The sequence below is a fragment of the Penicillium odoratum genome (assembly GCF_028828045.1).
Source record: "Penicillium odoratum strain IBT 22623 chromosome Unknown utg000005l_segment0_segment0, whole genome shotgun sequence".
NCBI lineage: Eukaryota > Fungi > Ascomycota > Eurotiomycetes > Eurotiales > Aspergillaceae > Penicillium > Penicillium odoratum.
In genome coordinates, this window is record NW_026643147.1 from 6,344,660 (window position 1) to 6,366,842 (window position 22,183).

Genomic DNA, 22,183 nt, shown 5'->3' on the forward strand with positions numbered 1-22,183 from the left:
AGTTATCAAGTGGAAGTAAAATTTGTTGAAAAGAGTTAGGGGGTAGACTTGTGTTCTATCATCGACAGCAACCCTATACTTCCTCTCCAATATAACCCCCTCCCCCGCATCTCCAGTTTCTTGATTCTCAGTTCCACATGCCCCTTCAGCCATGGGGAAACCACGGGTGAGCCTTTTTACGCCGACAGTGATACAGGATCAAACCTAATCTTCTTATAGATGATTATTCTTGTTCGCCATGCGCAGTCAGAGGGCAACAAGAACCGTGACATCCACCAGACAACTCCCGACCACCGAGTAAAACTCACGCCTGAAGGATATCGTCAAGCCCAAGAGGCGGGTCGGCGACTGCGGGAACTGCTGCGACCTGATGATACCCTTCATTTCTTTACATCTCCATATCGTCGGACGAGGGAGACTACTGAAGGTATTCTAGAGTCATTGACTTCCGACTCCCCGGATCCCTCGCCATTCCCCCGAAACACAATCAAAGTCTATGAGGAACCTCGGCTACGAGAGCAAGATTTTGGAAACTTTCAACCATGCTCGACAGAGATGGAGCGTATGTGGATGGAGCGGGCTGACTACGGCCACTTCTTCTACCGCATCCCCAACGGCGAGTCTGCCGCAGACGCATACGATCGCGTGAGTGGATTCAATGAGTCTCTATGGCGACAGTTTGGCGAAGATGACTGCGCTAGTGTCTGCGTTCTTGTTACACATGGTCTCATGACTCGGGTCTTCCTCATGAAATGGTACCATTGGAGCGTAGAGTACTTCGAGGACCTTCGCAACATCAACCACTGCGAGTTTGTGATCATGACCCACAATGAAAATAATGGGAAATATACCTTGCAGAACAAACTTCGAACCTGGTCTGACCTACGAAAGGAAAGAGATGCTGAGAAGAAGCGCGAACGAGAGGCACTCGGGTTGAGTCCTACTATTCCCGCTCTGACGGAGCATGTCCCCATCCGGCGTAAATGGGGTGGCTGTCCTGACGGATGTACTCATGGCCTGTCTGCCGATATCAAAAAATCTCTCCGGGTAAGAATGTTTGATACCATGCGCAATGAGAGTAGCAGCAACAGGGGAAATGCCGAACCAAAATCCGCTACATCAGCCTCCTCCAAGGATACAGATCAGACAAACAAATTTCCCAAAGGCGAGTCGATGCAGGATGCCTCTGATCCTGACAACGATGGTACGAACGAGAGCTCGGGAAGCGATCATGCACAATCCAATCCTCGACCCGAGGCTGAGGTCGAGGAATCTAGAAGATATAGAACCGGTGTTTCCAATGCCGATGCTCGAGCCAACACTACTTCCCGCCTTGTTACACCAGTCTTGCAAGGTGGCCATCGAGACACCAATGATCACCTGCATCCACCGGCTGTATCATCCTCCACGGCATCTCTAAAGATGGCTCTTCTTCACCTAAAAGGCCGCGATGGAGGTGGCTCGATGAGTGGCGCAAACAGCCTCGCACCATCCGACGACGAAGGAGAAGACCACACAGCCCCGCAACTAGTTTCCGGGCAACTCCAACCAAAACCCGCTTTGCATGTCCCATCACAAGGTGCAGAAGATGACGGCGATGACGAGCTTAGCGCGCACCCCACGGAGGAAATGAAACGGGTTCGACACAATAATCATTACACTCATCATCATTACCACCACCATAATCATGCATCCCATCATCGCCACTCCTCTTCCACAAATTCCTCGCAACCGCCGCACCGGATGGCTAATATCCTCGGGGATGGCGATGACGTCTCAACAAACTCTGGCGGCCATAGCCCCGAGTCAAGTTATCAAAACCCCGAGACAAAGTCCTCAAACAGCAAGAACCATAATATACCAGAGCAAGAAAACGAGAATCTTTCCTTGGAAGAGCAGCAGCGCCAGGACCAGAGTGTTCGAGGGAGCATATACTGATTGAATCCAGTTTTCCCTATTCTGCGGACGTTTGTTCGTCCATCTTTCCTTTATTTTGTTTTTTTCGACCCCATTCGACATGCATGATATTCTGCCGACCCCTATATGATACGAATATGGATGTACAAGGAGAAATACCATTGATACTGGTTGAAGCATTCTACCCGACTCAGCGTTACGACTGCGACGATAATATGAACGATTCAGCATTCAGAGACCGGATACAAAGGATATTAAGCTATTCATGGGCATATTCTAAGTTGTGGTGTCGATTTTGATGACAATACTACGCTATGATTAAACTTTTCTATATAATCCCTAATCTAATAGGTAAATTATATAGTCCATAGGTGCACTTCGTGAAGGTTGTCGTTATAACTCGTCGCACCCAAGTATACTATGTACTACACAGAGGCTTTCCGCCGTGCTTTTTGCGCGGCGCCTATATAGGTGTTAGACCTCACCTCCTACTATATCTCCTACTATATCTCCTACTTAGTCTCCTACTCGGTATCCTATCCAGTATTCTACCTTCTTTCGTATCGCATTAATCCAATGGTCGAAGGTCTCCCCAAATAATTAGCGGAACAGAAAAGAAAGAGAGAGAAAAGAGAAGAGAAGAAAAATGAAGTGGAAGGAAAAGGGGAATAGAGGAAAAGTCTGGTGGAGTTTCCGAACGTATGTCCAAAAAGTCTGCAGTGTACCCAAGCAATAGAGGGTTAGATTATTAACCTTCCAAGGTTATGTAGGTGCATAGCTCTTGAGATCAAATATGTACTACATGTCCGATTCCTGCACTGTCATTGTGACAAGCCAGTCATCCATAGATACAAGAACATAGACCTACCCTGTAAACAAGCTAGTCATTGACAAGCCACACATCAGCATAAGGACTGGGGCTACCCTGAGTCCAATAGTGTACAAAAACCGTAAGTCCTAGACCTGAAGTGGTCGTCAATGTCATTATCTTTATACGTTGTTGTCACAGAAGTCAGGATTATACACACTGTACTAGAGGCGTTCTGTCGCGCGAAATGCGCAAAGCCAAAAGTGATTATTGTTTCTACTACCTATTTTATTTACCTTCGTAGATTTCATGACCTCTTACTATATCTCCCAATCACATACGCAGTTCGGATTTCTGCCTATTATATCAATTAGAAATAGTAGATTAAAAACTTATTAAGGTTTCTCAAGGCTTGCGGCACCTGGGACGCAGGCTTTAATCCCAGCCAAAACTAGACATCCAACTTGATTGGGTTAGAGGTGCATATGAGCAATTACATACATAGGAGACGTTAGGAAGACCCTAGCAATTTCTAGTTCCAATATTTTAACTAGGGGTGACTGTCTTGGTTGACACAAATGACCCAGGGATCAACTACCACAATAGTGAGACATCAATGCGAGGGACAAGCCTATACAATCCCGATCTGTGTGCACACATAATATCGAGTGCACTACGCAGGGCCAAATCCTCTCAAGCGTGAGTTTAAGATACTAGACGGGAAAGAAAGATAGTACTGCGTGTAGACAAAGATAATAGTTTGTCAAATATTGGCTTCCACTATCTTCGAAAAGCATTTCAACACACAAGACCATAATGACAATAAGACTAACGCAAGGACACAGAAAAGACTAGCGACCAAGAGAAGCGTAAAGTCAAGAAATTGGCGGTGAAAGAGGCGATCGAGAGCAAACATCAATACTACGTACATATCAGATCCTCATGCGGGAACTGACTAACTTGATTCCCAAAGTTGATGATAGGGCTCATCAAGGAACTGGAAAAAATGCATGGGCAAAAGGGAATAATCAGTCGGGTTGGAAAACCGCGCGGCCTGCCCCATATTTGTCGCTCTGCAGTCCAGGCTTGAGGAATCAAGGGAGAAAAAAAAAAAAAACTCGATCTCTGATCGATGGTGCTGCGGAAAGTCGTAAATTGAAGAGAGCAAGGGAGAATGAAACCACATATCAAATTTGTTTGGTCGAATTTCGGCATTTGAGGTTGTGAAAACGAATTGAGGAAAACGTAGAGGAGAAAATATTAACGCCGGAGTTGACTGTAGCGCTGGGAATTGGAATCAAAGTAATGTACCGACATGAAGAGCGGAAGAGGAAAGAAGCAATCTATAGGTGATCAAGGCGAGACGAAAAATGCCGGACATGAAGGCAAAAAAGGAGGGAAAGAAATGAAAGAAAAATATGAACCGAAGGCATGGGTAATAAACAGGTCAGATTTTATGAATTCGTGATCGTCGTGACTGCGTCCCCAGCCACCAGGGACCCGGTCTTGGGAGAAAAGACAAAGTGAGCCTGGCTGGATGTGACGCAATGTCCAACCGAATGATTGGCAAAGTATCGTAGGTTTTGGGGCTGGGGCGTGCCAATGTCGCCGCGGGGCGCGTTTTTTCCTCTTTTTTTGGTATTTTTGAGTTTTTCGCTTAGCCGACACGAACCAGCAGACGCAGAACAAAAAGAACTTTTCGGAGGTGACGCGGAATGCCGATCGATCAAAGAGTAAGGCCAGGCGAGTCAAGAAAGGATGACAAGAGGGCACAAGCGTCGAATCGGATCAGAAAGCAGCGAAAAGAGGAAGAATAACAGTATCATCAGAGAAGAGAACCATGCAAAATCACTCAACCATCACAAGGGAAGAAAGTCTAAAAAAGCAGCACCGAAAAGGACAGAAAAAGGGCGACCCTAATGAATGGTGCCCACTTCTATCCGTAGTCATGAATCAGCAGAATATGAAGGATCAAAGAATGACACGGCTTTAGCCTGCAATGATGGGCTGCAGGGCCGGAAAGGCGGTGTTGCACATGTAGTGCTCAACGTGTTTAGCACAATACATGCAGCCACATGAGGAGCCATGACCGGTCCACACACTCTGCGCAAAGGGCAGACCGTAAGCCGGGGTGTGGTGGTACGAAGGAGGTTGTGACCTAGGGGCCGAGGCAGGGAGGTACTGCGGGGGCGGAATCCAGGCCCGCGAGTAGGGAGGTGGTGGGTTAGGGTATGTCCAGGTGCCAGCTGCGTAGTAGTCGGGCGTGTTGGGGCCGCTGTGGGGGGCCGACGGAGGCGAGTACTCGGACGCGGCCGGGTTGAGCCACGAGTTCTCACCGCGCTGATACTGAGGTGGAATGGGGCCTTCGGGGGACATAAGGGGCTTGGCGACAGTCTGGGGTTGGCGTACAACGTGAGTATCGAGGGGAGCCAGGGGCTGGCGAGATTCCTGCTGAGCACGAGCATTGGCCTTGGCACGCCAATTGTCCCAGTGTCGACGCCACGAAGAAAACCCGTCCTGCTCGTCATACATGCGGTTGTGGATCTTCCACTCGAAGGCGAACAGCCACTCCAGCTCCATCTTGTTAAGCTCGGACACGGGGATGTTGCTCACTTCCGACCACGACTTGTTCTGGAAGGTGTTGTCGTCCAGAAACTTGCTACCGAGTAGAAGGGCCACGGTCAGCATACGGTAGATCTGGCCGCTGTTGGTCTGGAAGACACGCTGGGACGACAGCTGGCGCATGCGGCAGGAAAGGTAGTAGAGGCCTAGTAGGATGGTCGAACTCGGCAGGCGGGTCGAGGACAAAATCTGGTAGACGTATTTCCGAAACTGAGGGGGGACCGAAGATCCTGGGGAGATGCTTCGCATGATGTCAATATCTTCTAGGTTGATCTTGGTGTTGTACAATGCATACATTCCCTGGGTCATTTCCGCCACGAAATCGGACATGCGATCCATCTCGTAATCCAGGTGGGCGGCAACACCTCCGGTGGCCTTTTCCTCCTTGCGCACCTGCTCTTGCTGCATAGGGGCGATATCCTGACGACGGTACTGCGGGGGGATGGCACTATCCATGGGCGGCAACTGGACACTGGAGCGGAGCGGAGGCAGGGTTGCCATTGATCCATACATGGGCAGTTGACCCATGGCGTGCAAGGACTCCCGAGTAGGGTGCATCATGTTCGCCGATTGGGGGTGCAGGTTCATCGAGTTTGGCTTGGTGTACCGAGACTGAGAGTAATTTTCAATAAACTCACAGCCACTCTGATGATAGCGAGGAGGAAACGCAGAGTGATTGATCGGGTAAAAGGACGGTTCGTCCAAACGACCACCGCTGTTGACGTGAGGAGGGGTAGGAGGCAGGCCGTGGCCTGGAGCGAAGAAAGACGGCATTTCAAAGGGGGAGGGTTAAGAAACACCAGTTCAAGACGGGGAGAAGAGACGAATTTGAATGCTGTGACGTCGGGTGAAGTCAGCGGTTGATTCGAGTGAGCCTAGAAGAGTCGACGCAGGATAGAGAATAGAAAAGTTCAACGAACCGTCTACAGCTCCGCGCCGTCCTGATCCTGGGAAAGGTGAGAGCGATGCTCAGCGAGCGGCGTCGCTCTGTTGTGGTCCTAGGGAAAGTCTCTAATCAAATGACATCGAGAGTCGTTCAATATCTGGGACCGAGAAGCACAAATGAGACAGAAGGAGCGTGGTTAGATCCGGAACTTCGCTTTGAATCTTAAAAAGACCGCAACGGAGAGACTGATCCACACGATTGAGAATCAAAATCACAACTTGGAAGTGTATTCCTGCTATGGGTTATTGGTTCTGAGGAGACGCGCGCACAACGGATATCCGCGAAGGGGGTTTTTTTGTTCTGATTTCACTCTCGTGAAATCAGCAACGACACCTAATGAAAGGCTCGTTTGAGGGAGGGTTGAAATTGGTCTGAGGAAGCCGAAGAAAGCCAGCCAGAAACCAAACTCAGGGGAGATAGAAAACGAAAGGGGGGGGGGGACAAAAAAAGGAGAAGAGTAAAGAAGACGGAAATGCAGAGGCTGTCGAGTTGTGTGGGTGAAAATGACCGTGTATTACAAATTACATACTACGTGGATCTCAACCAGACAAAACCAGCCAACCCAAGCTTCGAAAAATTTCCCACTTTCAAAGCTGAAACCTTCCCCCGGATCATGTAGAATATATTCAAATGATAAGACTCCTGATTGATTCAAAAATGTCTTTACATGAAATCAAGTCACCAGGGGAAAAGGGATATTCATACCGTCTTGGTGGCTGTTTCTCTGTAACATGGTCGCCCCCCATGTAATTACACCGCCCGTGTCACGCCTAAGTAAATCTTAAAAAATTGAATGGACTCCACCTGACTAAGCTTAAATTACTACTTAAAATATACCCAAATGTGTACTCCGTACGAAATACGTCAAAGCTTTGAAACATTCCAAGTTTCCCCCTACATAAAATCACTGGATTTCTAAACATTCTCCATGTATTAATATATATTTAGAGATCGGAACTATGGAATTCATGTATGCAGTAAACATACTTTGGACCTTACTCCCTTAAGTGCTCTATTTTATCACCCGGTACAACCAAAAAGTAAGGGAAATATACTAAACTCCCGATGAGTTGTTAGGTGTCTATGACTGGGCCGGACCCTTGTCCAATGACAGCATCCGGCATGACGCTATGCACCAAAAAAGGTATTAAAAATAATTAAATGTCTGGACTTATCCACTCAAGTGCTCAAGGTCTGTGACTCACAGAGGGGGGTAACCAACTGCTGACACTGCCATTGACTAGGTAATGAGCAGATCCCGTGGTCCTTGCCTTTTGTCCTAACTTGGAATTGTCAACGGCTACCTTTTTAGAATCGCGCTACAGACTAGTGCGTGGCTGAAAATTCTGATTTTTCTCTCTCTAGCTTTCTAGATGGCTTGGATTCCCTGCACATGAGCACCAGTGTGGACTAGCCTTCTTCAGTAGTTCCCCTTTTTCGGTGGAGAAGCGGTCGTACCCGGATACTCTCGGCCCCAACTATTCCTACACGTTGCGTCGGGCAGCATATTCCTAAACCCCGCCTCTAAGGAAGAGTTCGGTCACCCCTCTACGCATCTGGAGCTGTTTGGGTTTGATTCGAGCGGGGAGAGGCAAACCAAAAACAAGTTTTTGTAAGAATACCGGATATTGACGGCCGGCATCGAACACGAAGGAAAGGGCAAATCGTTTCATTGTACAGAGTACAACACCAAGGGAAATTTAATTTACTTCATACAATAATAATATTTCATATATCGGTCAAGACGGGGAACTTCTAATATATTATGGCTTATATAGACATTGCCTGGGCCGGAGACGGAAGGAGATATGTTTAGAGGTGGGTATTTCTACTTGTAGTGACTGGACAAAAGTATTTGCACCCTCTCTCACCGAATGTGGAGCCTTGGGGGCAAATACTTTTGTCCAGAAGTACAAATCCTTTCTGTCACTAGTATATGCGTGTTTCCAAGGTTACCTTGAGATAACTAGCTCGGGGTTATCAATGTAAGTTTCAATGGTGAGTCTAGATTTCCCGTGGAATATGGATTGGTATTTCTATAATGCTAGCTTTTGGTTTTATTTTTGGAAAGATGCCCACCTCATCGGGGGGTATCAAAGGTATGGTTAGACATCAAATAATCTCGAGATCCACCGACCCCTCTAGCAACGATGGTGACTATGTGCCAAAGGAACAGAAAAAAACAAAGTGGAAAGAAATCAAATCAAAGAAAACACAAAAGATGTCCAGCATATGCCAGAACAGGGATATCATTAGATTCATCGGAACCCACAAACAAAGACATAGACTCGTATACTATCGTCAGGGAGGCAAACACATTGCCCTCCCGGTCGAGTGCTTCCAAAGGAACAACTTCGATCTATCGCTCCCCCGGGGCAACCCCCACAAGGAGCAGGTCGGGTCGCGCCAAACTTTGATCAGAAAAAGAAAAAGAAGCAAAATGGAAATGGTAGAAAGAAGGGATAGACTCCAGGGGAGCCATTCCCCAAGAACGCGGACAAGTTCGTAAGTCGTGATGAGAGAATACCCAACGAAAGACCGTCAAGGCGGCTAGTCGTCTTTCAAGCTTCCAACAAGGTTGCGAAGCACGTCCATGATGACGCCCTCGTCCTTGGGCTCTCCACCGGGGAATGAACTCTCAGTAGCATTACCCAACACACGGGCACGGGCACTTCGGAGTACCTCTCGGATGTAGTTCTTATCCTCGTAATCTTCCATAAGAACGGCTTCAAAGTCATCGATGGCTTTGTTCGCACGCTCAGTGAATGAAGATGTTTCCGGTGGTCCATGTGGCATAGTATTTTGTCGCGGAGGCATTTGCTGCGACTGCGAATGCGGCGGCGGACCAAGTGGCGGCGGTGGTTGTTTCGGTACCTGGTGATGAGGCGGTCCCACATGATGTGGCTGGTGCTGGTGCTGGTGCTGGTGTTGGTGTTGATGTGGGTGCTGCTGGGGCTGGTGCTGGTGTTGATGATGATGCTGAGGTTGATGCGGTTGTTGAGGTGGCTGTTGCTGCGACTGAACCGGTTGCTGATGCTGGGGTTGGAACTGAGGCCCAGGTGGGAAAGACTGGGGTTGAGAGTTGATGTGTTGAGGTTGAGATGGGGGATTTGAAGGTGCGTATGGGGACTGCTGCTGAGGCGGTGGTCCTTGCCCAGGCCTTGAGGGCTGAGGCTGTTGAGCCTGAGCCCCCTGTACAGGTGGATCGACTGCATAAGGAGATGTGTAGGTGGATGGGACAGTTCGAGCAAAAGCCGGTGGAAGACTGCTGCGAATAGTACCCACAATGGGAAAGGACGCAGCAGCGGGAGCGGGAGCAGGAGCGGGAACAGGGGTAGGGGTGGGAGCAGGGGCCGGAGCGGGGGTAGGAGCGGGAGCGGGAGCAGAAACTGGGGCAGGAGCAGTCACAGCAGGAGTTGCAGAGGGAGCAGAAGAGACTGCAGTAGAAGGGGGCGGAGGAGGCGGTGCTGCCGCATAAGGACTTGAATGCTGAGGAGCCGGCGGTGGTGCAGAGAAGTTGGTAGATGGCATCGGAGGAAACTGGAAGTTGTGATGCTGAGCTTGCATTGGAGGTGGACCGCCAGGTGGGGGATAGGAATGAGGGATAGGTCCCATATATGGCTGGGGAGCTGGTGCCGACACCTGCGGCGGTGGCGGCTGTTGCGGCGGCGGTGGTGAAGGCCGTCTCTTCTTTTCCTTCTCGACGGAGGCACCAGGGCGAAGCTGCCATGACCAACCTTTACCATCTCGCTCTGCGTGCATGAACAAGTGACCATTGCCATTAAGGTTGTGTCGTACGCTTGAAGTCCATCCCTCTGTCTCGCACTTAAAGCGAAAGTAGGGATACTTCAGTTTTAATGCACGGTATATTTGCTTCAGCGTCATTGGGGTAGCAGCCTCTGTAAGAGCATCAAAGATGAGAACAGCATAGTTGTATGGGGGTTTCGCCAGATCCTCTTGTGTGTAAGCAGACTCGGGAGGATAGTTCGGAGAAGGAGACCGAGATGGTTTGCGTTTCTTGACTGGCGGAGGCTTCACGTATTCCTCGGGCCGTTGCTCTGTAGTGAATTGGCCACTTTCCATAGAAGGAAGAGGGAAATCCATCGAAGTGCCATCCTTCTTCCGCTTGTTATACTTCCGTTTCTCCGATGGTTTGAAAGATGAGGGTGGGGATTCAGCACCAATAAACTCCTGGGGAGTAGTAGCAGTCGTTGCTACTGTCTTGCCTGCCTTGGTTGGCCGGTTTTGCAGCGGCGGTGTGATACCACCATTGGCTTCGCGCTTAGCGGCAATCTTCTGCTCCCGAGCAAGCTCAGCTCTTTCACGCTTAGACATTATTCCGTCCTTGGGAGGCCGGCCAGGACCACGCCGGCGGGCTGGTTGATCTCCCGAAGATTCGACGGAATGCGCCTTCGAGTCAGAATCCTTCGTCTTCAAGACAATCTTGGTCACCCTGGAAGAGTCTCTGCCTTCACCACTGTCGCTCAGGGGCCTGTCCATGTCATCATCAAGCTCATGCTCGGCGTCGGCGTCGGCGTCCGCATCGACATCAGCGTCGGCATCTGCATCGACATCGACAGATTCCATAGCATCATCTTCCTCTGCTGCCTGTTCTTCCAAGCGATCCGCTCCTGTCTCTCCAATGGGAACATCTGGCAGCAAGAATCGGATGCGCACACCTCCGATTTGTATGTAATCTCCACTATGCAACGGACGGAGCTGACCTGGCGATAACCAGTCAGCTCCAATAAATGCTCCATTACGGCCCATGACCTCCATCTCGAAGAGACTTCGGTCAAAATTATACGCAATTCGGACATGTCGACGTGAGATACCGCGGTGACCTGCAGCACTGCCGTCGATGGTGGATGGAGGGTGAATGGGAATCGTGGGACAAGAATCGGGAGACGGTAGCAAAGCCAATGCATCCACGGGTTTGGGATCGCCGTTTCCATCCTGAAGAGATTGCATCGCAAGCGCATTGTAGTCCGTTGACGTGGTGGTCTGTAATTGCGCCGGATTGGCATGCAAGGGCATAGCCTCACCGAGAGAAGACTTTGACGACCGTCGGCTGAGGTTAAGATTGGTTGGAAGATGCGGGGGAACGTCCGGATCAAAGCCCATGATACCTCCTCGGTCACTAACCACACTGCCCATCATGGCAGCACTTTCCTCCCGTTTCATGCGGTTGGGAGTGTGTGAGGCGTTACCACCACTAGAACTCTTTGCGCGAGAGCTCCGCACGGCCTGCCGGTACTGAATTTCTCGCTGATGGGCGGCGCGTGCAGCTCGGACATCTCGCCCTAGAATGAAGGAGTAGGTGTTGCAGTAGAAATGCCCATCATCGAATTCTAACTTGGCAAATGCTTGGATACGAGGCTCGGACCCGGCAATGGAAGCCGATGCATCTTGATATCCGAGAGCTGATAGGTCAGCACCTTGTGAGAGGTAGGCGGCCGTCAAAAATTCGTTCTGCTGGAGGGCCTCAAAAGCATTCTTCGGGGTTCCAGCCAAGTCGAAAGCAGGGAGAAGTGAGGGCTGGTCCAGGTCCTGCTTGGGGTTCAACGGGTCGGAGATAGAATCCATAGCGTCTGATAATCGATGTCCCATGTCGCCTCCTTCCTGCGCGGGCGCACCCAGTCCTGCAAGGAAATCTGTCATCGGAAAATCACCATTCGACATATTGGACATCCCTGTAGAGTCTGTAGGATCTTGGTGTAGATTCGAATCGGCGTGCGTGGAGAATGGAGTGGATTTGTCGATTGACGGGCGGTTTGAGTCGTGTAGTTCCCTATCCTGTTCCTCTGTCTGTTGCCCGGCCGCTTGCTCTGGCGCAGAAGGATTCGGCGCGGACTGGTTTCCGAGCAGTTGGGCCAATAGCGCACCGGCAGCGGATTGGGCATTCGAGTCCTTTTCATCGTCAGGCATGGCGAAGCCCTGATGGTCCAATGACTCCCTCTTTATTCCAATCGGACTGGCGGGCAAGGCCTTGGAGGCTGTAGCAGAATTATGCATGTCGGGGATTGCGGAGTTGCTTCTAGGGTCGGACGGAGACGAAGCGTCGTTCTGTGAGCCGCCATAGTCGTACATGGGCGTATCGGTGCCTGGATCAGGCGGACGATGGCCCACCGCTGGCGCCGTCATGGTCTGCGACGACATGGCTCTGGGAAGGAGAGAAGGGCAGAAGCAAAAGCTGAAGTTCTCTCTTTAGGGCCGGGCGGTGAGAGTCGATTTGCCCGACTGGTCACTGCACGTGGCCGTAGCTGGAAGGATCGTTCCTAGCGTGAAGGCTGGCCCTGCATGATCTCGGATTACTATGAATGATGAAGTCAAAGGAATGAATAGATATCAAATGGTAACCAACATCCAGATTGTTGAATAGTAAAAGTTTGACATTGTTCCCAATTGCCCCTAGGTAGAAGATCCTCCGGGTCAAATTTTCTCTTCCCGCCCCGCTCCTTCTCCGACTCGATCCACTGGTTTGGGTGCCTGGCTCCTCACCGATTCTAATGATCGACTAAGATACGGGCCCAATTCCTGATCTCTATAGATCATATGACTATCCCAGGGGCTAGAAGATGTTCAAAAGTCATATATAATATCATTATTACGTTCTACTTACCTAGGTAATACCTCCCCTGAGTATAACGGTCAACAGACGGTGTAAGGTGGAGTTTACCCCTCTACTGATAGTCGGTGGCTTGTCTCCGCTGCAGAACTCGGGACGTACAATCTACACGCCAATTCCCGGGTCATTGCTTAATGGGGGGTGGAAATTATAAATATTAGTCCGTTCAATTCCATTTCCATACACATTTAAATATCTATAATCTTATCTAAATGAAGCCAATAAAATCTCTATCAAAGTACCAACAAGCCATTGATGAACCAGACTGCGGGGACAAGCGGAGCAAGCTTTTTTGGAGTAGAAAAAATGGCCTGCATGCAAATGTCACCAATCTTATCAAGCAGTAGACGCACACCCCTCCTCCTACCACACTCCACACCTGGGCAACCCCACGCCCAAATCGCATCTGTGTACAGTACCTACAAGGTAGATCCAAAATGCCAAAGCCCAAAAAGATCGACCCAAAAGTCCAAGCGCGTACAGCACCCAATCCCCCCACCATCCCCAACTGGCCACCCCTCCGCCCCCTCCTTCCCACGGCAGACCTCAGTCTCGTCTCCCTCGTCCCGGACCAGATCTATATAATCCAGAACTTTCTGGCAAACTCCTTGTGCAAAACCTATGCCTCGTTTCTCGCGTCACTGCCGTTGACCACAACACCCGGGAAACCGAAGAAGGGTGAGGCAGTGCGCGTAAACGATCGGTTCCAGGTGCAGGATGCGCGGTTTGCGGAGATGCTATGGAGTGGGACTGCGCTGAAGGAATTGGTCACGGCGAGATTTGCTGAGGATAAGGAGGTATATAATGAGGATGGGGAATATGAGTCTCTATCTACAGAGGACTTGGCGAAAAGGGCGAAGGAGGTCTGGGGTGGGGAGCCACTGGGGTTGAATCCGAATATACGGATTTATCGATATTCGCCGGGGCAGTTCTTTGCTCAGCATTGTAGGTGGTGTTTTTCATACGCCATGGAATTTTTGGACATGACTGATTTCTTTATCTTAGACGATGAATCTAATTCGTTGACTTTCTTGCCTCAATCCGCTACGAAAGCTTCCCCCGCTCGTACTACATGGACTCTTCTGATTTATCTCACGACCTGCTCCGGTGGGGAGACGGTCTTTTATCCCGAACCGACACGCGCGGACCGGAACCCAGAGCCGATATCTGTGGCACCGGAAGTAGGGATGGCGCTCTTACATCGACATGGGGACCATTGTATGCTGCACGAGGGCATGGAGGTGACAAGTGGGGAGAAGTGGGTGCTGCGGAGTGACCTGGTTGTTGCTCGATGATGGGAACATTAAACTTCATAAACTTGGTTGTTGTGCATTTAGCAAACTTGGCGTTATAGTGGATGGGTGCATCGATGGGAACCTTGGAATGACTCTACAATCTAGATTTTGAAAACATTCAGATGGATTTTGGTCAATTTGCTCTGCCCTACTGTAGGGGAGAATGGGAGAATACGAAGTCAACACAGCAAGATAGTATGACAGGGACGATAGGTACCTGTGTCAGGGAACCACGTCGCACGTAACACGTAAAAGAGACAAGAATTTGTAGATACAGAAGTAAGTCATAAGGAGTGTCGAGGTCTGGGAATAGGGAGAGTCGTGGAAAAGCAACAAACACAGGCATGGGAGGATAGGAACTGGATGATCGGACGGCTGGAATTGGCAGTGAAAAATAAAAGTATTTGTGTCACACCCAGCACCACTTTTCCGTTTCCTACTTCGATTTCATCGTATCGTATCACGTTTATGAATCACCCGGAGACTTGGACGCATCCACCTTATAGTCAGCCCGGCGCATGATATCCTCCACAGGCCCGAGCAGCCTCTTGAATCCGTCCCGGCCCAGGCGGGCCACCTTGACATCGGTCTTAGTGACAATGCTCGCCGCACGCGGCTTGTCATCCAACAAGGCCAGCTCGCCAAAGTAGTCACCCCGATGATAGCTCTTCACAGGCACGTCACCCTTGAAGGCCTCGGCCTCGCCAGACTCCAAAAGATAAAATGCGTCACCTGGATCACCTTCCGAGATAATGGTAGCACCGGCAGGATACTTGATTGTATCTAAGGCGTCGGCGATCTTAGACCGCTCGTAAGGCTTGAGAGAAGAGAGAAGCGGCACTTCCTCCAAGAAGGCCTCGTACATGCGGCGTCGCTGAAACGCGGAATCCATCAAAATCCGCCGGAAAGTGATGCGGTCCAGTGCCCACAGAGTGCATTTAGCTTCTGTGGAAATGACCGTCGCAGCACGGGGCGCATTATACATCAGAGCCAGCTCACCAAATGAGCCACCGGGCCCAGTACTGCCGACCTTGTTGCCCAGACCATCTGGGCCGGGCTGCACTGCACCGGACGAATGAATATAGATGTCGAAATTGCCGTTCTCCACAATGTAGAAATAGTCGCCTGCGTCACCCTGTGAGATCACTTTGATATCCTTGGCGGGAATAGGCTTCTCAACTAGTGCATCCAGTACGGTCCTGAATTGATCGTCGTCTAGGTGAGAAAACAGGAAATTCCCACTAACAGCGGTCTTCAACCGGGCCAGCTGTTCATCCGTCTTGGGGTGACATGGGGGAGTCCATCCTTCTGCACCGGCGGATGTTGGGTTCAAGGACTCTGCGGAAACTGAGGTGCGACGGCCCAGAGCATAGTTGTTCGGGAATCCCTGCCCTGCAGGAATCGGTAGATGTTCAGGCTGATCGTCACCTGCGTTGCCGCCCGATGGCGGACCGGAGTCAAAGGGACTTCCCCGGCCAAACAAAGAACCCCCGAAGCTTTGTGATGCGCTTTCACCAAATGCGCTTCCTCCGAAAAGGGCGGCCTCGGGCAAAGCGCCTATGTTGGCTTGTCGATAAGTCATGTCGGTCGGTGACGTCACCTCGAATTCTTCGTCCTCCGTGATTTTCTGGATGTGAGACTTGTCAGGTTTAGTGCCGGCGTGGTTGAATGGGGTAGACCCCGGGAATGTGCTTTGAGCCATGACTGAGTCGTTGATAGGGGCCGGAGAGGCCGCTCCGGCCACGGGAAAGTTGAAAAGAGGGGTGGATTAAGGTACTGAGCGAAGCAGGTAAATCAGATTCTGAGATTGTCCCGCTGTAATGTAGTTAGAAACGGAGATCTTCGGTGGTGAGTATACAGCGGTTTAAGATGGAGGAAGGACAGAGACATGGGCAGGAGGGGTAGTCTCGGACCAGGCAGGAAGCAAGAGTGTAATTGAGAAAGGACAGCGGAATGAGTATCTTAGACAGCTGTGTCTGTATGTGCTGGTCTCGGGAAGGGCTTTCTGCAGAAGATGAATTCTGGGAAACGTCTTACCTGGCGTTGGGAAAGAGAGTAGGGGAAGCACACAAATCCACAGGGAAAGGAAAAGGAAAAGAAGCTGAAGATCCAAAAGGAAGTTGACGGGCCGAGCAGGAAGAACTCCAGGTCTCGTGCAAGTCAATTGGACAGGGAGAAGGGAAAAGGGTTAGAGGAAGGAGGGGTAACGAGTAAAGTTGGGGCGGGTTGGTCTGAGCTTCTCTCGCGTCGATCAGTCTCTTAGTTATGGTGATCGACGTCACTCGTTCCCAACTTTGGTTCAAGTGGAAGGTTTGGAAAGGAAAATATCCAATCAAATAGCTTAATCTTTAATTATTGATGACAGAATTTGGTCCATTAGAAAGTATAAGTAGATTCAAGTGGACAAGTATCGTGGAAAAAAAAGAGAAAGAAAAAAAAAGAAGCTTGACACCCGAGTCTTCCAACTGTCTTCTAGAACACGGAGAGCACGGCAGACGATCATTGGCATTGGTCGCCACTACAGTGGGACAGTGGCAAACTGGGGGTCCCATATGACTCTTGAAGTCATGCATTTGGACATAGTTACATAGGGACTCTAGTTGCTTTTTAGCAAACCCGATCGCCGTTTGCAGGTTTGGGTTTTGTCGCAAAATTCCTTCCATTATTCTTATGTCTACTTATCTGACAATAGGAAATAAAATCCATTTTACTTGGGAACGGGTAGTGTCGATCGCCCTAAGTCACTCGAAGCAAGCATATCCTTGCTTGAGATTTTGAGTTTTTTTTCTTTACTTTTACCCCATAGCTCTTGATAAGTTTAAATTGATTGGATCCTTCTAGTAATTTCAATGTTTCTAGATAACTGAAAAAAATGGACATCCAATATTGCAACTTAAGTGTGGGAGGCGGCCGGGTCTAGATGGTGGCCCAACGTTACAACCATGGATCTTACAGGCAATGGGGGAGAAGTTCATTACTTCTATAGATAAGTGATTTAAGCATTTTACTTGCAACTCATAGGACTTCGACCAATCAATTCCATATTCTTTTTCTTCTTTTTATTTTCTTGCTTTCCTCCTTTTTCCCCCTTTAAAACGTTCCATTTGACTTCGACAGGAACCTGATCAGTTCAAACTCTTTGGCCCTGGCAGTTGGTCTGTGTCACACCCCACCCGATTTAGAGCTTGGAAGCGCCCTTCCCAACCTTGTCTTTTTTTTCCTCCTTCCAACTCTTTTTCCTCCTGATTTATTTTTTTCGTGATAAAGCTGCCTAGATGGGATCAGTTGCAGCAATGGGGACCTACACATTTCAATGGTGAGTTCGTGCGATTCAATTTTCTCTGCCGGGCGCGGGCGTCCGGGGATGTGGAGAGTTCGAATCCATTTCTCTACGCCCCCGAAGTGGCACAGACTCAATTCTGGATTGGATCGCTGACTTGACGGTTCCTCACATTTGCATGCAGGCCCTCTACCGCGAACGAGGTGTTCGTTACTGGCACATTCGATGATTGGGGTAAGACGGTGAAACTGGACCGGGTGGGCGACATTTTCGCAAAGGAAGTGTCTCTCCCGATCGGAGAGAAAATCCAATACAAGGTAGGTACATTGTTTCGCCTGACTTCTCCCTCTGTTTTCTTCCTTATTTCCCCCCTATTTTTCACTTCTTTCGTCCTGTTATTCTATAGGGGCACCGCAACCGTAGATAAAAAGATGCGGTGAGCTGTTCTGCCTCAGGCCACAATAGGCACCAACCCCAGCTTTGTATGACGACTTTGCTTTCCCACTGACGTCACTTTCTTTGTACCGCTTTCCCACCATAAGATCGTGGACACGCCACACCGGGTTTGTGCTGACTTACTCAAGTTTGTTGTTGACGGAATTTGGACCACCGACAAGCGCACACGCGAAGAGACCGACGGCTCAAATAATCTTAACAACGTTCTCTTACCGGAAGAGATCCAACCCCGGACCCAAACCCAGATCCAAACCAAAACATCTCAGAACCAAGCAACTCCAACCATTCCCACTACAGCCATGTCTGGTGTGACCCCTGACTCCACTACCGCCATTCTGGCGGCCAATGTGCCCAAGGAGGAGCTGAATGGACATCTCCCAGGTTCCTTCCCCGACACCCCGGGACAAGAGTCCGAGCAGATCTTCTCTGTAAATCCAATCCCAGCCTCGGGTGGATACGAGAACCCCATCAAGCTCAACCCTGGCGAGAAGGTCCCAGACCCCAGCACGATCCATGGCAACACTGTCGAGTCAACCGTGAAACTGGACAAAGAGTCCTATGAAAAGAGCGACAGCGTGCCCCTCGCCAGCGCTGGCACTCAGAGTGACACAGCTGGTCCCAGTGCTTTCACCTTGCCTCCTGTATCCAAGAACACCGTCCCTGAATCTAGTCTGCCAATGGGCGGGCCTGCCCAGCGCGCTGCCTCTACTGAACTGGAACAAAAGCAAGCCGGAGGCCCCGCGCTACAGGCCGCCATGGCTGACCCCGGTTTCACCATTCAATCCGCCCACCCCACCTCCACCACTGCCGCCTTGGCCGCACAAGTTCCCTTGGAGAACCAAACAAACGGCGCTCCCGTGAATGAAGTCCCCGATGTGGTGAAGGAGTCCATCAGCGAGGCGCGCCAGGACCCTAAAGCGACCGCCAACCAAAAGGCTGTGGAAGAAAAGAAAGAGGTCGAACAAGAGCTCACCAAAAAGGTCAACTTGGATGAGTCCACCGGCGCTCCTGCACCCACCGGAACTGCCGCCACTACTACCAAGGCTCCCGTGAATGAAGTCCCCGATATGGTGAAGGAGTCCATCAGCGAGGCGCGCCAGGACCCTGAAGCGGCCGCCAACAAAAAGGCCGTGGAAGAAAAGAAAGAGGTCGAACAAGAGCTCACCAAAAAGGTCAACTTGAATGAGTCCGCTGGCGCTCCTGCACCCACCGAAACTGCCGCCACTACTACCAAGGCCCCTGGCGCTACCAACGCTGGTATCACTGCTTCTCACCTGTCTACTGGTGGCTTTGACTCCAACGATGTGTCCCCGACTTCGAGCCCGCCTCCGGGCCATGCCGCACCTACGTCCGCGCCCACCTCCGCGCCTACTTCCGCATTCAAGACCGAAACCAAAACTCAACCGACTGCGACTTCTGGCGACACTACCAAGGCCCCTGCCAAACAAGCTTCAACTGGTGCTGAGAGCACCCACAAGGATGAGAAGAGGAAGCACCGCCTGAGCGGATTCTTCAGCAAGCTCAAGGAGAAGCTGAAGTAAACGTTCGAGAATACTGTCTCTTTCGGTGGTGCCTTTCGAATGCTGGGCCAAGCCCAAAGCTTTTAGATGGCCACTCAGTGGTCTTAGTCACTTTGAGATGTTTACGTGCTTTTGCTTGTCTGGGGCTGTAATCGTCTTTGTTTTCATGTCTTTTAGTTTTTTTTTGATTGATCGTTTTCGATCTGGATACCTCATTTGCACGCACTGTCGCATTGTACTCCAGCAAGCCTTATTCTGTCTTCCTCTAATAGTGCTTTTCATCGAATGGATTTTATCTATTTAAACCTTTCTTTCAAATTTCAGGTTTAATATTATCCTTCTTCAGTACCTTATATGCCCAATCTTCAGCTGAATGCTGTAATCTTGAGAAGAGGATTGTACATATTGCTCTTATACATATGTACATGTACGATATTATATATATTAAAACCGCCCGGAAGACTCCATATATGACCAACCTGGTTTCAAGATGGGTTTGTCGTTGACTTGACATGTCTCAAGGTGCTCACAGTTCCATGAGTATCAAAACGGTATAGCATTACTGACTTGCCCATTAAGTTTGACCGGATATCCCAACATACTAAGATCTCGTTAGAAATACTTCCTAGAGAAATCATTCCCATCTCAAGGGAAATAAAGAATGGAATGATCATACTCTCTCCCAGTCTGTGTGCACCCACAACCACAAAAGATCGAAGCGGGCCAGCAAACCACCTAATTGAATCAGTCTCCAAAGATGACTTTGCAAAGTGTCTAGGTTTCACCTACAGCAGCGACAATCGTACAACAGAAACCTAAGATGACCACGTTAGCCAAAAAGCTATCTTCTTGAGATACATATGTATCGTTCACACATTCATTTCAAAACTTACCAAGCGTCGGCCCGACGACCTTACAATGACACGGATTCTGATCGGTGCCACATTGGAAGCAGATAGGGAAGAATGGTATGAAAGGAATGTCACACATTGTAAGAAACGGGACAGGCAAGGTATGCTCTAGAAAGATAAATGTGACTTTGGAATCTACATAGCTTTTTCTATTCTAGCTTTCCCCAGATTGCAGAGCCGGAATTCACCGCTTGTTGAGTTTGGATGCTATCATTATGACGCAGATGAAGACGCATTCCGAATCTGGATAATTGTGGAGACTCCATCTTATCTTGTTTAAACTACTCCGCGTACTCAGCTGCTTTACTTCTATAGGACTTTTTTCTGAGATAAGCTCTTACAGGAAGGAGCCATGTTTGATCTAGATTATGGTTAGCCTTTGCATTGGCTTTGAAATATGGGGAAACCTTAATTCAAGAACAAAATTCATATCAAGGCATCGCTTAACTGTGTTCTCGCTGTATAAGTTCATTTATCCATAATTGCACGCTGATATTCCGTCTCTCACTTATACATACAGGTTATCTAAGCTCAGTCGGGACATTCATTCTGCAGGATTCCACTCAAGATGGTCGCAAGAACGACATATAGGGAAGAACAGCGAACGTCAGGTGCACACAGTAACTTCTTTGTGAATATGTAAATACATAGCTGGAATTGTCTTGAAAACCTAAGAAGATTCCCACAAAGGCTTTGGAGGATCCGCTGAGAGAATAGGCTCCATATCAGGGTCGCCCTTTCCCATGGCCCGCTTATAAGCATCACGCTGACCCACTCGCTGAAGATATGCCACAATATTCGGGTACTTCTCAAGGCTGAAGGGAGCAAATACACGGAAGGTGGTCAATGAGAAGAGAGACATGCAATCGGCAGCTGTGAACTCCTCGCCTGCTAGATACGGGAACTTGCTAAGCTGTCTATCCATGGCCTCGTAGGTCGCGTCAACGCGTCGCTGCATATTCACGTAACCATGGTTCTCCTTAGAGATACCATTAAGCTGCATGAACATCAAGGAAATTAGAGAGGGCATTGTAGTGCCGTTTTCGCGGTGAAGCCAGAAAACATAGTCGGCATAGTTTGGATGCGTTGGAGGAAGAACCAGCTGGCCATTTCCGTACTTGGCCAAAATATACTCGAATATGGCACCGGTTTCAGCAAGACAAATATCTCCATCTTGAATGATAGGGGCGTTTCCGGCCCAGTGAAGTTTGCGAATCTCATCTGGAGCAACGAGGTTGGGGGGTCGGCGGAGATGGGTTTCGAGTTGGTAAGGAATGCCGAGTTCCTCACACAGCCATAGTACTCTTTCGGACTGTGAGCGTCGTAAATGATGGATTGTGAGCCTGGACGACATATTTCACAGGTAGCAGGCTTCAAAGGTTTAATAAATGAGCAAGCATTTCGGGGACCTCGGGAGATTGACTTGTATTCGGGACAGGAGTCCTGTAGATCTTTATACTCGTGGCCAGGAAACAGAATCTTCATTCCAATGCCGATGTCCGGTCTACTTAGGTAATTATGAAGATTTTATGAGCCTATTCGAACAAAGATAAGCCGATCAGTAAAGTGGATGTTCGGCTAGGGAATTGAGGCACCCTCTAGAGACAAGCCCACCCGGTGGCTTCCGAAGCCGGTTTCCACTTCTCTATATGCATGTTAGAGTCATGCAGGTACACATTGTGAAGAATACTTATTTTAACAACTTGTCATTCATAGTTATTTGTTCAGCTGGGTGCAATCTAGATTCTTTCCTTTCATAATAGCAGTCAGATTTATATGAGAGTTCCACATAATCTAGAT

The 22,183-nt window shown here is 49.4% G+C and overlaps 7 protein-coding genes across 7 annotated transcripts; 3 read left to right on the forward strand and 4 right to left on the reverse strand.

The window, feature by feature from the left end:
- Window positions 1–151: 151 nt before the first annotated feature.
- N7520_007959 (acid phosphatase DET1) lies at window positions 152–1,938 on the forward strand (the record flags this gene model as incomplete). Its single annotated transcript, XM_057141893.1, has 2 exons — window positions 152–166; window positions 220–1,938. The coding sequence occupies 2 exons, from the start codon at window positions 152–154 to the stop codon at window positions 1,936–1,938; spliced, it is 1,734 nt and encodes a 577-aa protein (XP_056995899.1).
- Window positions 1,939–4,714: 2,776 nt separating this feature from the next.
- Window positions 4,715–6,121, reverse strand: N7520_007960 (uncharacterized protein; the record flags this gene model as incomplete). The annotated part of the gene is made up of 1 exon (XM_057141894.1): window positions 4,715–6,121. The coding sequence occupies one exon, from the start codon at window positions 6,119–6,121 to the stop codon at window positions 4,715–4,717; it is 1,407 nt and encodes a 468-aa protein (XP_056995900.1).
- Window positions 6,122–8,843: 2,722 nt separating this feature from the next.
- N7520_007961 (forkhead domain protein) lies at window positions 8,844–12,452 on the reverse strand (the record flags this gene model as incomplete). Its single annotated transcript, XM_057141895.1, has 2 exons — window positions 8,844–9,167; window positions 9,318–12,452. 2 exons carry the CDS (start codon window positions 12,450–12,452, stop codon window positions 8,844–8,846), a joined length of 3,459 nt encoding a protein of 1,152 aa, XP_056995901.1.
- Window positions 12,453–13,358: 906 nt separating this feature from the next.
- Window positions 13,359–14,216, forward strand: N7520_007962 (uncharacterized protein; the record flags this gene model as incomplete). Its single annotated transcript, XM_057141896.1, has 2 exons — window positions 13,359–13,866; window positions 13,927–14,216. The coding sequence occupies 2 exons, from the start codon at window positions 13,359–13,361 to the stop codon at window positions 14,214–14,216; spliced, it is 798 nt and encodes a 265-aa protein (XP_056995902.1).
- Window positions 14,217–14,682: 466 nt separating this feature from the next.
- N7520_007963 (cyclic nucleotide-binding domain-containing protein) lies at window positions 14,683–15,918 on the reverse strand (the record flags this gene model as incomplete). Its single annotated transcript, XM_057141897.1, has 1 exon — window positions 14,683–15,918. One exon carries the CDS (start codon window positions 15,916–15,918, stop codon window positions 14,683–14,685), a length of 1,236 nt encoding a protein of 411 aa, XP_056995903.1.
- A 1,591-nt stretch (window positions 15,919–17,509) lies between these two features.
- On the forward strand, window positions 17,510–19,493 carry N7520_007964 (carbohydrate-binding module family 48 protein; the record flags this gene model as incomplete). Its single annotated transcript, XM_057141898.1, has 3 exons — window positions 17,510–17,532; window positions 17,681–17,813; window positions 18,081–19,493. 3 exons carry the CDS (start codon window positions 17,510–17,512, stop codon window positions 19,491–19,493), a joined length of 1,569 nt encoding a protein of 522 aa, XP_056995904.1.
- Window positions 19,494–21,053: 1,560 nt separating this feature from the next.
- On the reverse strand, window positions 21,054–21,737 carry N7520_007965 (glutathione S-transferase family protein; the record flags this gene model as incomplete). Its single annotated transcript, XM_057141899.1, has 1 exon — window positions 21,054–21,737. One exon carries the CDS (start codon window positions 21,735–21,737, stop codon window positions 21,054–21,056), a length of 684 nt encoding a protein of 227 aa, XP_056995905.1.
- Between the last annotated feature and the right edge of the window lie 446 nt (window positions 21,738–22,183).